This window comes from Stenella coeruleoalba (genome assembly GCF_951394435.1).
Source record: "Stenella coeruleoalba genome assembly, chromosome: 11".
Taxonomy (NCBI): domain Eukaryota; kingdom Metazoa; phylum Chordata; class Mammalia; order Artiodactyla; family Delphinidae; genus Stenella; species Stenella coeruleoalba.
Window position 1 is genome coordinate 87,858,752 of NC_137157.1, and position 17,849 is coordinate 87,876,600.

General features: G+C 34.4%; 1 protein-coding gene across 1 annotated transcript; it reads left to right on the forward strand.

Annotated features, from left to right (window-relative positions):
- Positions 1 to 215: 215 nt before the first annotated feature.
- RERGL (RERG like) lies at positions 216 to 9,078 on the forward strand (the record flags this gene model as incomplete). The annotated part of the gene is made up of 5 exons (XM_079937442.1): positions 216 to 318; positions 1,424 to 1,480; positions 5,809 to 5,882; positions 6,369 to 6,517; positions 8,796 to 9,078. Exons 1-5 carry the CDS (start codon positions 267 to 269, stop codon positions 9,076 to 9,078), a joined length of 615 nt encoding a protein of 204 aa, XP_079793568.1. The 5' UTR covers positions 216 to 266.
- Between the last annotated feature and the right edge of the window lie 8,771 nt (positions 9,079 to 17,849).

A 17,849-nucleotide genomic window follows, 5' to 3' on the forward strand; every position in this document is an offset into this window, starting at 1 on the left:
GCTACACTTCTGTTAAACTCTTAACTATTGGCTTAGTAAACCTTTGTGTCTAAATAGTAAGCTCACTGTTTTTTTATGAGACATGTTCAAAACTACTCTAGGAAAATATTTTTAAAGTTATTATTGGATGGTAGGAGTATGGGGTGGAGTTGGCCTTAGGGAAGTGAGAGCAGCAATAATAAAAAGGATTTTGGAAAACACATGCTTGGCTCAAGTCAGTATATCTCCAGAAATCAGGACGGACCAAGAAGGAGCAGAAAAGCAAGATGAATGATGTGAAACTTGCTGTCTTGGGTGGTGATGGAACGGGCAAATCTGGTAAGTGGTGTTGTTTTCTGTGGCATGGTGTAGAGTACATAAAGAGTGAGAAATATATTGACATGATATGTATTACATTATAACATATGTATATAAACTTGATATAACTATATATTATTTTTAAGTAGGAGTTTTCGCTTTATAAGCAAGTAATGCAATTACCTGTATATAAAATTTATATACAGGTTGTGGAATATAACTGTTTGCAGTATTAATTTGTATCTTGTTCTACTGATGTTTGAAATTCATTGGACTAACAGGAAATCCCTCCCATCACTATCCCACCTACTTCTCACTCCAGCACACCTGCCTCCACACCTACCAGTGGCCAAACAATGCCCTTGAAAAGATTCTGCTGCCCTGAGACTAAGGGTGGAGAGAGATGCGTGGAGACCTATGAATTATTTTTTAAATGCCATTTTTTCACATTATCAAAGTGAGAAAAACTTTGGAGGGGCATGGCTTTTTAAATGCCCAGAAATGAGCAAGAGGTGCCCAGACCAGATCTTGGAAGCTATGTTTTTGTTTTCTTTTGTTTTGTATTTGGTCACATTATGATGGTACTAAGCATGCCACCAATAGAACCACCGTAGGCTAATGAATCTTAACAACGGGCCAGACCCAGGAGCTGCAATAAGATAAACCAACACTAGAGGTCGTTCCTCTGTTTCCTGGATTTTGAAGTCCCTATTTCCTTAAACAATTGCAAATGCTTGAGACCGTCCTGGCCACTATTAGCATGCAGCACCATGGAGCCACAATTAATTTTATAAAGAAAATATAGAGATGTTATAGTTCTTGCATCTCATATTTAATGAGAAATCTGTCTCTGTTACAAAGGTGAGTTGTCTTACGTGTCTTTGCATTTGTAAATTACTTACGCAGTGATTTGAGTGGGCAGCACACTGAGATCACTTTCTTTCTAGCCTCCTAATTTTTATGGCTGTACAGTGGAAATTCTTAGACCAGAATTTGGTAAAGTTTTAAGGTCTTCATTAATACTTAGTAAATTTTGAGCTGAGATGCTAGATGCTTATGTACATTACTAAATTATTTGTATCCTAAAACAGATAAGACCCCAAATCCAGCTTGTTTTGTTTTGCAGCCCTTACAGTAAGGTTTCTTACCAAGCGATTTATTGGAGAATATGCTTCTAATTTTGGTAAGTCACTACTTTAGACTCTTTCACCTTAAAACTTCAGCATCATAATTAGTATCAGAGAAACATTTTAATAGAATCTTCCATTTTTGCACTTTTTAAAGAATAAATTTATTTATTTATTTTTGGCTGCATTGGGTCTTCGTTGCTGCACGCAGGCTTTCTCTAGCTGCCATCAGCGGGAGCTACACTTCGTTGCAGTGCGCGGGCTTCTCATTGCGGTGGCTTCTCTTGTTGCAGAGCATGTGCTCTAGGCGTGCGGGCTTCAGTAGTTGTGGCACTCGGGCTCCGTAGTTGTGGCTCACGGGCTCTAGAGCGCAGGCTTAGTAGTTGTAGTGCACGGGCTTAGTTGTTCTGCGTCATGTGGGATCTTCCTGGACCAGGGCTCGAACCCGTGTCCCCTGAATTGGCAGGTGGATTCTTAACCACTGCACCACCAGGGAAGTCCCCCGTTTTTGCACTTTTAAGCAATTTATTTATTCATGGGTTGGTTAGAAAAACCCAAATAAGTATTTTAATTAATTGTTCTTTTATGATAAAAAGTTATCCAATTTGATGTTAAATAAAATGGATTAGAAATCCAGTTGGTTTCAGTCTAGAGGAACCTACCGCCTGTACCAAGTGTTGTAGAGCATGTGAGTGTGGATTTTTTTGTAAGCAATTTGAAACAATTTGAAATTAAAGCAACATCTGTTGAAAAATAAAGATAAATTAATTATAAAAGCACAAGTAACTACAAAATAAATGCTTATTTTTATTGCAAAACCATGTGACAATAACTGGAAAATTATGCTGTGATTAAAGATCATATCATAATTAGCTAGGTTGCTTATGTAAGTTTCAGAGAAATTCTAAAACAGATGCCAGGGCACCTTGATATAATCTTAGGATCATTTCACTAACTCTACTATAAATTTCTGTTATTTTGATCAGAATTAGCATGACATATGGGAAATGCCACAGTGGGGAATTAATAAGTGGGGAATTTTGCCAGAGGTTTGAATATATTTTTGGCTCAGCAATTAATCTATATAATGCTACTAATATCTTACCTGACTGAAGGTGTGGTGGGGAAAGGTTTTGTGGGTTTTTTTTAATAAGAACAAAGATTTTAAGAAATATGAGAATGGGGAGAAAGGGAAATTATTCTTTTGTTCAATAATACTTATTTAGAGTAAGAAGAAATTATGATTGGAAGTGTTTTCATGAGAAATAAACAACAAAAATCTTTAGCATTCATTTATGATATAGCATTATTAGAGTATTTTAGAAAATAACTTTAAAGTATTTCATTGTTTCCTATGTGTAGCCCACATAGTATTTCAATCCATATGCCATTGTAAATGTTTTAGGGCAAGCACTTGAAAACTGATTATAGAAAGAAGAAATATATAGGAAGAGAAATTCTTATTGTTTCATATCTCAGGTCAACAACCTCAGTCAAAAAAGGTAACACACAAACTAGGAGTCAGGCATGAGAAAATGTTCTAAAACTATAAAACAAAACATAAATAAAAGAACACCCACAAAAAGCAGTAACAGCAACAACAAAATAAAAACATCATCTTTATAAGATATATCAATAGATATATAGATATATCAATAGATAAATAAGCAAATGAAGTATACACATTTCTGGCTGTTACATCTCTATTAAAAATATAAGACCTAGAGACATTCTTAAAGACAACCAAATGAGCAAAAGTTCACCACCACATGAGGGTTAATTAGCAAAAAAATGGCCCCATTTGTAAATGAGGGCTAGAAGGGGAAAATAATAAAATTTTAAAAAGTTAAGAGCTGGTGACCCCTGCTGGCAGGTTTTGAGTTTTGAGAGTGGGTATTTTAAAATGTCTTGGAAGGAAAGTATATGGTTCACACTAGTAAGCTCATAAAGTTTAGAATAAACTGTCTGAAGACATTTTAAGATTTAACGAAACACTAACAAATTTCATTAAATGTAACCTAGAAGAATTTTAAAATTCATCCCTAACCTCCTGAAGTCGGCTTTCCCAAACGTCCGCTACATTTTGCTAACCACAGGTTACAGAGTATTTACCAGAATGGGTCATGATTTTGTGTCAGTATGCAATTTTGGAGAGAGGTAGGTCTTGTATTAAAGCCCTGTAGGGGCAGTTACAGAAACGAAGTCCTTCGTTCATTCAACAAATATTTATTGAATACCTGTCATGTGGCAGGTACTCTTCTAGGTAGAGAGGCTATAGTAATGAACAAATATCCGAGCCTTCATAAGATTTACATTCTGGAGGGAAGGGTCAGCTAATTAAAAATGCATTTATATATCTATATCTATACATATATATATCTATATATAGATCTATCTATCTATATATATAAAATGTCTTATGATGATAAATGTTATGAAGGAAAAGAAAGCATAGGGGAGTGGTGTGTAGTCATTTAAAATAGGGTAGTCAGGGTAGACCTGGCTGAGATGGAGACATTTGAACAGACCTGCAGGTGATAAAAACTGAGCCATGAAGATATTTGGGCAGTTACATTCCAGGTAGAAGAAACAGTTGCCGAAGTTCAGAGGAAAGAACTTTCTGAAAAATGTGAGGAATGGTATGGAGGACTGTGTAGCTTCAGTGGAGGAATGTGGGAGACAATAGCCAAAGAGGTCTACTGAGATCATAGGGGTCATGGGAGACTAGATAACTAGGGAAGTTCTCAGGCATTTTAAAAGCTGAGGTTTATCTAAGTGAGGTGGAGAGCCATTGGAGAGATTTGATCAGGCAAGTGACATGATCTGGCTACAAATTGGCTTTTGCTCCTGGATTGAGAATAAACTGAGAGCAAGAAGGGAGTTAGGGGAGGGATAAAGCGAAGAGCTGAGTTAGGAGGTTTTCTAATAATACAGGCAAAAGTAATGATGGCTTGGACCAGAATGTGAGCAAAGGAGGTGATGAGAGGCAGACAAATTCAAAATATTCTTTGAAGATAGAGTAAAAATGAATTTTTAATAGGATAAATATAGGATGTAAGAGAAAGAAAGAATCAGGGATGCCCTTGAGGCTTTTAACCTGTGAGACTAGTTATGGATATGTCATTTAATGAAATGGAAACTTGTGGGATATGCAGTCTTTGCGGGGAGATCAGAGGTTCCATTTTAAGCATGTTAAGGTTGAGATGTCTATCAGGTATCTAATTGGAGGCTCCCAGTGGTGGTAGATGTCTAGAGTCCAGGGAAGAGGTCCAGACTACAGAAGTGGGTTTATCAGCAATAATTGTTACATAAAGACTCTGACTGGATGAGATTAGCAAGGGAGTAAGTGTAGATAGAGAAGAAATCCATAAACTAGAATCACAGTTGGAGTGAGAGAAGATATTGTGGGACAGATAAAAAAGCTTAATACAAAGCAATATGGAATAAAGAAAAAACCCAGAAGTGTATGTTGCCTTGAAAGCCATGTGAAAAAAACATTTTGAGGAGGTAGGTGTGATCAACTATACTAATACTACTGACAAGGCAGGTAAGATCAAGAACTTTTCACTGAGTCTAAAACCATAACCCTGATAAAAACAGTTTTAGTCAAGTAATTGGAGTTAAAGCCTGATTGTAATAATTTGAAGGTCATGGAAGGAGAGGATTTGGACACAGGGAGTACAGATATTTACCAAAAGGCCAACAGAGAAATAGAGCAATAGTTGGGATCCAAAGCGTTGTTAAGTTAGGAGAAATTCAGTTGCTAGTAATGATATAATAAAGAGGAAAATTTTATGATGCAGAAGAAAGAGGTAGAATTGTTGGAGCCATGTCTTTCAGCAGGTCAGAGGAAATAGTAACTAGTTCATAGTGAATGGACTGGCCTTAGATAGAAACACAGATAATTCATCCGTAGTAATAGAATGGAAGATAAGTACATAGGCAGAAAAACATGTAGGTGAATAGATACAGTGGTAAAGTTCATTTGTAAGAAATATACATTAGCAAATATATGGTTTTTTGACCACTAGCAATAAAGAAAAGCTACTGTAGTACTCAACTAAAATATGACTGGTTGACTTTGCAGGACTGTGGTCCAAATATAAGGTCATTTTTTTTTTTTTTTTCGGTACGCGGGCCTCTCACTGCTGTGGCCTCTCCCGTTGCGGAGCACAGGCTCCGGATGTGCAGGCTCAGCGGCCATGGCTCATGGGCCCAGCCGCTCCGCGGCATGTGGTATTTTCCCGGACCGGAGCACGAACCCGCGTCCCCTGCATCGGCAGGTGGACTCTCAACCACTGCGCCACCAGGGAAGCCCTATAAGACCATTTTTTAAACTCTGGAGGATTTCCATACTGACAATGAGTATATGCATATTTTTCAGAATCTATCTATAAAAAGCATTTGTATTTGGAAGGGAAGCAATTGAATCTAGAAATATACGACTCTTGTTCTCAGGTAAGTAAAACAAAATATGTTTTCAATTGTGATTTGAAGAACATATCCCTCAAATCTTTTTAGCTAAACCTTATGATTACTGGGTTTTTTTTTACTGATTTAAATCTAGTACCAAAAATCAATACCTATTCCATTTACTAATAAGGATAGAAAATATCATCTCTTTTCAAACATATATGTGGATATTGATTTTAAATGGAATTATTAGGGCTTATCAAATTTTCAGAAAAAGAGTTTTTTTAGAAAAAAGGTATCAAATGAGATGGATATAACTTTATTATAGCTCTTTATTTTTTAAAATTTAATCACTTTTGTTTAAAGAAAGAGGATGATAAAAAAGAAACAGAGACTACATTTTAGAAAATATCAGTATTTGGCTTGCTGAATTCTCTTCCAGGTGAAATGGGTCTCCATTAATTAACTGTCTAACGGATAAAATACAGGGATCAGATCCCACCACTTTCAATGTGCTTGGTTTATTTTCAGCCACAGAAAGCAAAATTTTCCCTCACAAGTGAGCTGCATTGGGCAGATGGGTTTATTATTGTGTATGACATCAGTGACAGGTCTTCGTTTGCTTTTGCAAAAGCACTAATCTACAGAATTCGGGAGCCACAGACTAGTCATTGTAAAAGGTGAGGTATTTTTCTTTCCTCTCTCCTTTCTTTTTAGTAAATCATCATAGAGCTGTAAGCATCATTAGGAAGAGTTTAATACAGGCTTCCAATTACAAAATTTAACAGCCCTGAACGATCCACCTTCCATTCCACAGGAGTTACACATGTAGTAAAAGGAATAAGATGAGAATACTTTATATCCTGGCTGACATAAACAGTTACTTGCCCCGAGTAAATGGCTATTTTACAAGACAGCTTCTATTGTTAACATGACATTCACTTGCAAAATAATGGTCCTCTGTACACAGATAGTTCCCTTTCCACCTTTCTTTTTCATTCCCACAAAAAATGTGAAGGATACTAAATAAATCCAGATTTATTACACTTGGCATCCAATTCCTAGTCATTGAGCTGTTCAATCAGTCAAAGCAAAATAGACTGAATAATCAAACTGTTACAGATTCTAAGTATGAGAGTACCTTTTTCTCCATTTCACCTCCTAAAACAAAGAGCTGATCAACGACTCCCGATTGCTAATGTCTTGACACAAGTGACTATGAAGGAAAAACATAACTGTGCCTTAAACTAATTTTGCATTAGTAGTTATAAATTTAAACCTATGAATTTCCCATTTTAGTTTTCCTTTTTTTTATTGTTTTAGCCTTTCCATTTAAAATATTTATTTTTGTTTAACCTGCTGGTATAAGGGATTCTTTGTGCTCGTAACCAGATTTGCCCTTAAAATCTAAAATAGCATTCTAATCTGGGAAGCAAAAAAGCACAATATTATACCTGAAAATTGGTACCTGTGCTTTTTATATCTATTTTAAATGCCTACTATCAAGAAATCATCAGATAATAATTGATAAGTTATATGTCCCTACAGTCATTTGATCTAAATTCTTGTTTATATCTGATTGACCTTGGGTAAACCCTTTAATCTCTAGACCTCCTTTTTCTGACTATAAAACTGATAGAAACACGGTAGGGGAAAAGAATGTGATTTTACTAAGGTACCTCATAGCTCTGATTTCCTATAATATTATTGATTTTGAGGGACCTCCATTGTTTCAAGTGTTAAATGCCTTATATTTAAGCACCATAACTTAGGTAAGGGAAAGTAATTAAAACTACTTTCTATTCTTACAAATCAAAAGAATCATTCATGAATAGGCAAAAAAAGTATATTTAAAAAATCCCTATATTTGACATTTTTCAGGCAAACTTTTTAATATATTGACAAAATAAATTTTCAGTTTTTCCAGTTCTCAATCTCTAGGTAAACTAGAGTCTCTAATTTGTAGATAAAAAGCAAAATTATGGCATTGTTTTATAAAATTACATCTGATATTTGTGATTCACCCTTCAAAATATTTCATTTATTCTTCCCCATTAATTCTTCACAATAATTTTCTGAACTCTATAGAAAAAGATACTCTTAGTGACTTCAAAATCCAACACATACAGTGCTTTTTTCCCTTACGGCTCACACTGTCATGTGAATGAAACCAGCCTGAAGACTGTTTTCATTTTCCCATTTCTTCCCTATAGGCGATATCTTGGCAGAGTTCCATGCCATATAAGACCTAGTAGCCTTACTGTATTCTTCAAATGGAACTCTGCTTTAGGAATGTTACACTGTAACCGAGGAGATTATATTGATATTTGCCAAAGACATTACCTTACCAAAGCGATATATTTCTTCAATAAACAGAAAAATTGTACAAGGTCACGAGACTGTAAAATTTTCTTTAAAGTATGCTGTAATGAATATTAACAAACAGCAACAAGTATTGAATTAGTAAAGAGGCATTAGTTAGTCCTTCTTTTTCAGTTGATAAGGAAATGAAAGATGATACTTAGTAAGCACATTTTATTGCCTGGCACTGGGCTAGATTTTTATACACATCTTCATTTAACCTCTGTGAGCATTCTGTGTGACGAGGACTATTTTCCCTTTTTTTTTTTTTTTTTTTTACATATAAGGGAATTGAAAGTGGAAAATGTTACAATCATGTCTTGTTAGTAAACAGAGCCGTAATTCCGGGAATAGGTTTGTACCACTTCAAATGTTATGCTTTAAGAGCCTTGTTGCTTCTGTGTCATTTACTACATTTTATCTAAATTAATTTTTGTAAGTAAATGAGATACACACACACATGACCACAAATAACACACATACACACACAGTATTCTTTTTTTCGTCCATAATTCTTTTTGATATAAACCTACTTAATAAAAAAAAAAAAGAGTTGTTAAAACAGTCTTGCCAAAGAATTGTGTATCTGTGTTTCAGAGCTGTGGAATCAGCTGTGCTTTTGGTGGGTAACAAACAAGATCTCTGTCATGTGCGAGAGGTTGGCTGGGAAGAAGGGCAAAAACTGGCATTGGATAACCGGTGCCAATTCTGTGAACTGTCTGCAGCAGAGCAATCTCTGGAGGTGGAAATGATGTTTATCAGAATTATCAAGGTCATCCTGACAAACTTCAAACTCAAAGAAAAGAGAAGACCCAGTGGATCTAAATCCATGGCCAAACTGATCAATAATGTATTTGGAAAGAGAAGGAAATCTGTTTAATTGACATGTGATCCTAAGGGATTTATTATATCAGAGAGTTTCAAACTTTTGTATGGTAATTAAATTTACCCTTTGTATGCAATTAAAAAATTCTCTTAGAGATATGAAATAATTGGCCATGAACCACAACTGTGTTTTCAAATATATAGTTTGCCTTCTTAGTTGTTTGTATCTTGTACATTTTGCTTCACACTTAACCTTTTCTTTATTACACAGAATAATATGAGTATAACCTATTGGTGGATTACTATATAATTTTATAAAATTACCATTCTACAGGGCTCAATTTACCTTTATTTTATATATATATATCATTTTAATGAAATATATAGTTATATTCATATAGTTAATATATTATAGGGCTTAACTTATCAATTTGTGAAATTCATGATCTATTTAATTGAAATACATGGATTTATTTTTGAAAGTGTCTTTATAATAAACCAGTGAATTATTTGATATTACATAAATTTTACTTACAACTAAGGCCTTAAGAAGTTAAATTCCTTACCCGTAAGTGCATAGTTTACAGTTGGTCTGATGATGAAAAGTCTGCCTTTCCTTACTGTATGCTAAGCTAACAAGGGCAATTATCATAGAGAAATTAACTTGTACAACTAAGATACATTTTAGATTAAAAGATTAGGGATTTTTTTAAGTTCATTTATAAATCAATACATCATAGGAAAAGAAAAAAGTAAAAACTCTTTGGTAAATATATAACCTTGAAAGCCTTATTGTCCTGAAAGAAATATTGTATTAGATACAAACATTTTGGGCCTTCTCAGATTACATTGGGTACAGTTTCCTTCAGAGGTCAACTGTCCACCTCCTGGACTGCAGCATCCCTTCTGCTGTCCCTGATGAGCTTGTCACCTGCTGCGTTTCAAGTTGCAACCCTAGGCCTAACTTCAGCCAAATCGCTGATAAGTAAGGTTAGATTTTGGAGAAGTTAACCTGGGCATACATGCAATGCTGCGTGCACAGTTGGTTAACATGTGTGAGCACTAACTGGTGGACCATGTAGAAGATCTTGAGTAGAGGGTGGTAGACTGGAGTCAGGGAGGGTGACACAGACTATTAGTCTGGGCAGGAGAGAATTAAGTCATTGACATGGTTTTGCTCATCGTGAGTCACGATCCAACATTTAGCTTTTTTGATCTGTGGAAATCTAACCTGGATGATGCACTAGAGTAAAAAGAGTGGAAGTAAGGGAACTTTGTGTGGTAGTATACCAAATAGTCCAGATGTTCATGAAGATGGGGGGGTTAGAATTGCTATGGTAGATTGGACCCAAGAACCTACCATCTGACTGTGTTCTCTGGGACGATTCAGAGGAACTTCCTTTACTAAGGAAGTGAGGAAAGCCGTGGTGAGGAGGCAAAGACAACTTAGACAAGCTTCCTAGTGACTGTGCTCCATGGGTCAGAGTTGACAGTCGGGATGCTTCCACTGAACTGCGCTCCTCAATATTAAGACAGATGATAGACTCCTGGGACAGCAGAATCTGGATGCCAGCATTTAACCTGGTGCCTGTTTAACCTCGTAACCTGTTTACCCATTCACTCAGCCCCCAGAGAAATAGTGCCATATCCAGGATAGAGGCTCCATTTCTGATGCTGGTTGGTTGGAAACTTAGAAGCTATATTGAGACAAAGTCCATATTGTGGGCTCAAGCATTGCTCCCATCCCTGCCCCCAAGGCCACTGTTATCATGGGTCCATTACATATAAGCACAAAGGTAGTCAAGAAAAAAGGCAGGTTATCTGTAGGGCAGTTCATCTTGTCCATTTGGTTGTAAAGTGACTTCTCATTGGTGGATGCTTTCTGGTTGGCATTAAAGTGATACATAAAGATCTGTAAATATGATGCCCTCTCTGAGAGATCCATTCACGTGCTTATTCTCCAGTCCTTCTTGGCACTGTTCTTCCAGTCTTACCTCTTTACAGATACCTCTGGCCAACTGGCGAAACCACTGATCACAGCCTAGGACTCTCTGCCACATTATACCTTTCTTGAGTTATGAGGTACACAGCAAAGTGTACTTCTTGAAGCTTTGGCAAATGGGATAATTTCCTTTTACCGATGAGCTTCATGATTACCTCTGGGTGGAACTGTAATGAGGCCCAGTCTTCTTTTGCCTGGCACTAACATATCAAGCTTAAGTGAGGAGTGCTTCTTATCAACTAGGAATATTCAGATTAGATTGCTTTGTAAATGAGAAATAAACTTTTATTGTGTAGTTATTCTAGTAAATTCAGTTATATACTTTTTTGATCAACTATTTATAGCGATTTTTTTAATCTTTTACGATATTAATCTTGACTATGTAAGTATATGTACATATATATCAGCTTAAGCATTTATACTTTAATCTTTTTTTGGTTTTATTTTGTTCTTATTATTTGTCTGAATAATCTTAGAGATTTGGTCTTCATTCTTTAAAATTCTCTTCCTAGTTAAAGAAAGATTCTTCTGGGATGATTTTGTATTAAAAATAACATATTTATCCATGTTATATGGAAGAACTCTACTGTCAAAATGGTATGAAAATTATTTCATAACTTAATCTATGATTTAATCTTAATCTCAATCATAGCTTAATCTTAATTTCATAGCATATGTATCTGTGATGAGTCAGAGTTCAAAATTTCTCTGGTAAGCATACTACTCATATTTGTATATATTAAATTTTTTTCCTTTATTATACCCTGATTTTTTAGCAAGATGATCTGATATGACACATCTTGTTGTAAGGAGTCTATGGAACAAAGGAATAAGAACGAGCATTCTCACCAAAAAGAAAAAAAAGATAACTATGTGAGGTGATAGATGTGTTAGTTAACTTAATTGTGGTAATCATTTCACACTCTGTACAGATAAGAAATCATTATGTTGTACACTTTAAATAAATTGAAAATTTATTTGTCAATTATACCTCATTAAAGCTGAAAAAATTGTTTTACATTAAAAAAAGAATTTATATCTTAAAAATAGTTTCTGTGAGGCAACCTTAGAAATGAACCACTGATTATTTTTCATAGTGATATTTAAAAGTTCTGCGTTAATTTCCCCTTTTATAATGTGACAGTTATAAAACATGTCCACATATTTTTTGATACTTCTCCAATTAAAATGTTGAGTCGGATTCCCCTCCCCTTGATTATGGATCATCCATGTTGACTCTCTTTTAACACATGGGATGAGGTGGAAGTAATGGGAAGGACTTATGAGACCAGGTTGGAAAGAGCTCGAGCACCAATCTCTTCCTGGGACTCTGCATTGTTCAGAATCAGCATGGATCAACCTGGCTGCCCTGAAGACACTAGGCCAGAGATACCACATGGGGTTAGTGACCAAACAACCAACAAACAGGCAAACTAATCTTCAGGTGATTTCAGCCTCTAAACTAGGACTACCCTAGCCAATGCCAAGTAGAGCAGGGATGAGTTATCCCCACTTGCAGAATTGTGAGCCCAGTGTACATCCTTGTTTTGTTAGGGTTAGGTTGTTATATGGCAGTAGATAACCAGAACCGATAACTCATTAAAACCCCCAGTAACTCAGCCAATATGAAATGTTTGGCTTTCTTATTGGGCAAAAACAGGGTGAAAAATGGATCTTCCAGATTCAAAAGAATTGACTACAACATAAAGTTCTCCCCGTATCAGTTTTCTTGGGAATATGATTCACATGTAAAGCAACTTGCAAAAACCTAGAAATAATAAATTTCAGTTTTCCAAAATGAGAGAAACCACATCTACTTACAGTAGAGAAACAAATACATCAACATAAGGCCATAGAATGTTGTAGGTTGAAGGTAGCAAGTGTGCCTAAATCTCAAAGATAGTTAAGCTGTAGCACTAGACTGGGAATTGCCTATGCTGCTCTAGTAAAAAAAGATGCTGTCATTCACTTTGGATGAGCTTCAGTGAGATAACACATGATGAGGGGCAACAGCTGAGGAAGGGAATGTCAAAGGGGAGGGGCCTTTAAAATGGTTTTGATTTAATACAAGGCATGCACTATTAATAAAGAAGTTGAATGATACCTATATGTTTTATAGGCTTATAAATTGGCTGTAGTAAAATATTTTACATCTTAGATCACTAGGTATTGTTTCAGCTTATTATGGGAGATATCTATCTAGAGTTGACTGAATTGTATTAATCTGAACCTAGTTTAATGATGCCTTAACATTTTTATGGGGGAATTTAATGTTTGCAATATCCATGTTCCTTCTTTGAAAGTGTGACTTATAGGTTTTTCATTTTCCTTAAATTATGAAATCCTTCAGCTAATAAAGGAAAATGATTATAGTTTGCAAAAAAGGCAAAGTCATTTAACAATCCATATAACTGTCTGTTGTAGGACTTTGCATAATAATTGTAATTTAGCTATTAGGGATTCTAAAGGCAGTTATCAGTCATACTCTACGCTTCTGGGGGAATCAGGCAAAGCCCAAATTATTTAAAGTATTTTAAATTCCCAAGGGGAAAAAAAAAGACACTATAAACTGGGAATATACTTCTTAGTGACAACATATTATTTCAAAGCAAAGAAGAAGTTCATCATAATATTCAAATGTATAAACCACCAAACATTATTTTTGTTTATTTTGGATGAGATATAATTTGTTTATTTTTAATAATGGAACTATTAGTTCCTGTAAGGAGGGAATTAGCAGATGAAAAGTATCAGTTGCAATGTGAAATTTGACCAACATTTTAGTGATCCTGGAACAGCTAAGACATAAAGAATTAGGAAAAAACAGAAAATTGAAGAAGAGTAAGATACAGAATTATTTGCCCCATTATGTGGAAGTATGACCATGCGTTACCTCTGTAGTTTTTAGACCATTTTATAAGACTGACTATTTAACAACTCAGTTTTAGTTGTTTAGTCAACTCGGTTTTAAAAATGAGTATTAAACAACTAGATACGTGAAAACATTTCAAAACACATATTAAATTAACCTGATATTTTTTCCAGATATAAATTTACTTTCAAGGTAAGAAACTATTTAGGTTTGCAAAATTTGGGGTTATTTCTACACACAAACATATTTGGGGTTAAAATTTTGGTGTTGAGTTGGGGACAGAAAGTTTAATTCATTCAAACAATAGTTGTAAAAAAAATAACCGGTTGGTTGACATTTATCAGAAGATTTTGAAGCCTTATGTAAAAGAAGTCTATATTTTACTCATATTGTTCTCCACAACAGGAGAGGTTTTGAGCAAAACCTGCTCAAAAATAGTTTAAAACTTATGAAATTTGGTCATTCTCAATTAATATTTATTGTTGTCTTAATAACATCTTCTTGAAGATAAACATATTTGTTGGTAGACTTAAAACTGATACACACATATGGTATAGTGTATATAGATATACTGTATATCTATACTATATATCTATGTCTCTATATCTCTCTAATGATGTCCTTTTATTAAATATATTTAAACAAACTGAATTCATCTATAAGAAAGATATAAAACAACACAGCTTTAATGATTTTATTTTACCTTTACATAACCACCAGAAAGGGATCATCTATTACAGAACTTTGATATTGGACACATATTGGCATATATTATTTAATCATGGGGGTTTAAATGAGATATTGACTAGGTAAGAGGACTGAATCTGCCATTTCACAATTTTCTGTTAAAATTCAATTTTTTAAGTTGAATAATGACATTTTATAATAACATTGAAGTTTCATATAACAGAAGTCATATAACAGAAATTCAGTGTTTCACTAACTGAATTGAGAAATCAGAGATAAAATCATAGCTATCTTTGTGCTACCTTCTGGAATAAAAATGCAGTTTGCCTATATTACCCTTTTCTTAAGTCCTCGCTTCACATACGCTCTGCACAACCAGAAAAGAGACCAGCTGTCCCTTCCCTCCATGAGAGTGATTTTCTGAACCATACACCTTATCTCTTATTACTCAGGACCCACTACCAACGTCTGTCTTTCTCTAAACATGCACAGCTTGAGGAATAAGAAGAGCAATAGTGGCAAACTTTCTTAATCTGTATTGTACTCATGGATAAAGGCAAACACAGATGAGGTAGAGATTTGGTTGTTGGAAATGTTGGGGAAGGGTCTCAAAAGAGCTGTGATTTAGAATTATTCATGGATAGCATTTGTTAAAGATAGACAAAAACAAAACAATTTGTGTCATGTTATTCATTACATATCTGTTCTTCCTTGTAATGAGAAGATGGCAAGTTTGGGAACCCTCTCCACCTCCACAAAGCACAGCCAAACTCAGTCAATTCTGATCATGCATAGAAATTATGCTGAGATGGCACAACACCCAGACTTCAAGTATGAGATTTGAGAAAGCTACACTATCCCCTTCCAAAATAATGGTTGAGAGGGTGATGAAGATAAGGATAAAAATGGAAGCACCATATGTTGGCAAACCAGACCACAAAACATCCTTCCTTTTATAAGGATCAAGAAACATAGAACAGTTAAATGCCCCCCCACCATACGTACACATTAATAATAATGGATTTTTGAAAATATTACTCAAGACAAGAACATAGAAATATTAATCTGAAATGGGAAAGTATATACCCTAAGATAATTTTTTAAATGAAGAATAAATAGAAAGTCTAGAACAGACTTTAAAATATGCATTTTAGGCAATGAAGAGTTGCATTGGCATTACAGAAAATCAGTTAAGTGACACTGATGTAAAACAAGAGGAGATTTTTAAGAATCCAAATAAGGATAAAGGAATGAATATATTAAAACATATCATAATACAATATAAATAAATATTATAGGCCTGAAGATTAGAATCTAGCTTAAAATAATTATAATAAACTCAGAAATCTATAGTAGAAACAACAGTCCCTGCCTTCGTAATGCAAGGAGATAGATAAAATTGTAAGTCTCAAATAGGATTCAGCGTGTTTCAGGAAAAAAAAAAAAAATTACATAGTCTGGTCTCCCAGAAAGAAAAAGCAGGTAAATGGAAAATTTTAATACGGCTTAAGTTTCTTTGCAACTACATAAGTTAGTTAAGAAAAGTGAAAAGTCTGAAGAGTTTTGAGGGGAACTTTTGCAAAATTCTAGTTATAAAGACAAAAATTCTGGTTGAAATATGAAGACAAAGAATTTCAAATATGCAAGTGCTCTGAAAAATATACTCAATTAGTATTACTGGAAGATTATCAAAGTTTCAATTCCAATAAACAGAGAATAATTAAAATTAAGAGTTTAAGAACTAGAAAGCTATAGTATAAAAAATTGTGATAAGACTGATTATATGCATAGAATGATATATGTGATGTTATTTATCATCAGTGACCCTATACTGACAAGTCTTGACATCTAGGCTATGGTTAATCCGAAAAACAGACTAGTTCAGGAACACGTTGTTAAAACAGAGAAAATTTTAAACAATAACATTGTCTAAAAGTGTGGTTAAAATAATTGTGGTATGTGAACTGTATAATCACTTACTGAGTACATGCTAGGTACATAGCACAGTGCTAGATGGTTTAAATATATTTTATATAAATATATAAAGGTGCCCTGCAAAAAAGATATTGTTATCTCATTTTGCCTAACTTAGTTATATCATTTTCACACCTCAACACAGACAAAAAGATTAATCTAGTCAAAGGCTAGCTATCGGCTGAGCTGGGATTCAGAAAGGAATGTAACTGGGTCTCTATACTGTTTTCTCTACCGCACCACACTCCCTCAATACCACTGAAAAACAGACACACATTTAAAATCACATCTACAAATGTTTTTTAATTTGGGGGGTGATGCCTATGTTTTGATAGTAAATATGAAAGCCAGATACAAAAGTATAGGTAAGTATAATTTCATTCACGTACAAACGTATCTTTGAAAAATGATTGCCATAGAATATGTCAAATGATTATTAGCCCTTGGATAATTTTCTATCTGTGATTCCAAATTTTCTGTAAATAAACATTGATTAATTTTGTAATCAAAGGACAACTAAAGATTACTCATATTTACAAATATTGAAAGAGTCTATTGGGCTGATTTGCACAGTAAAATTTTTATATGGATCCTAAAACTCTCCTCAGTTTATTACTAATATCTACAGATTTTTATTTGTCAATCTAAATCTAATCCCAAATCTTATTAATCACATTTATTAATTTTCTATTTTAAAGACGGATTACCTCTCACTCATTTCCTACAAGACCAGGTGTTATAATTTAGAAAACAAAATATATACACTTTTGCATTTTTGATTAAGACAATTTACATACAATAAAATGCACATATTTTATGTGCACAGTTCAGTGAATTTTAACATATGTATTCACCTGTGTAACTGCTGTCAAATCATGATGCAGAACATTTCCATCATTCTGGAAACTGCCCTCGTGCTCCTTTCCAAGCAATCTGGAAATCTGTTTGCCATATTTTCACAAATATAAATATACCTTTATAGACAATAGAAAGTACATGCAATCTTTAGGCAATGAACAGACCCATATTACATTACTTCAAGCTCCAAGAAAGTGGAGTTCTTGCGATTCATTTTCACTACCATCTACCCCAGGTCTTACCACAGTGTCTGGCATATAATTGGAGCCCATAACATGCTTATTGAAAAAGATGTTTGAGTGCATAATATATAGCAGGCACTGCGCTATTTTTTTTAATGGTTAGTTTTATTATAATATTATTTGGTGGTAGAAATACATGCTATTAATAAGAAGAAAGTGCTTAAAATAATATAAAAGTATAAAGAACAAAA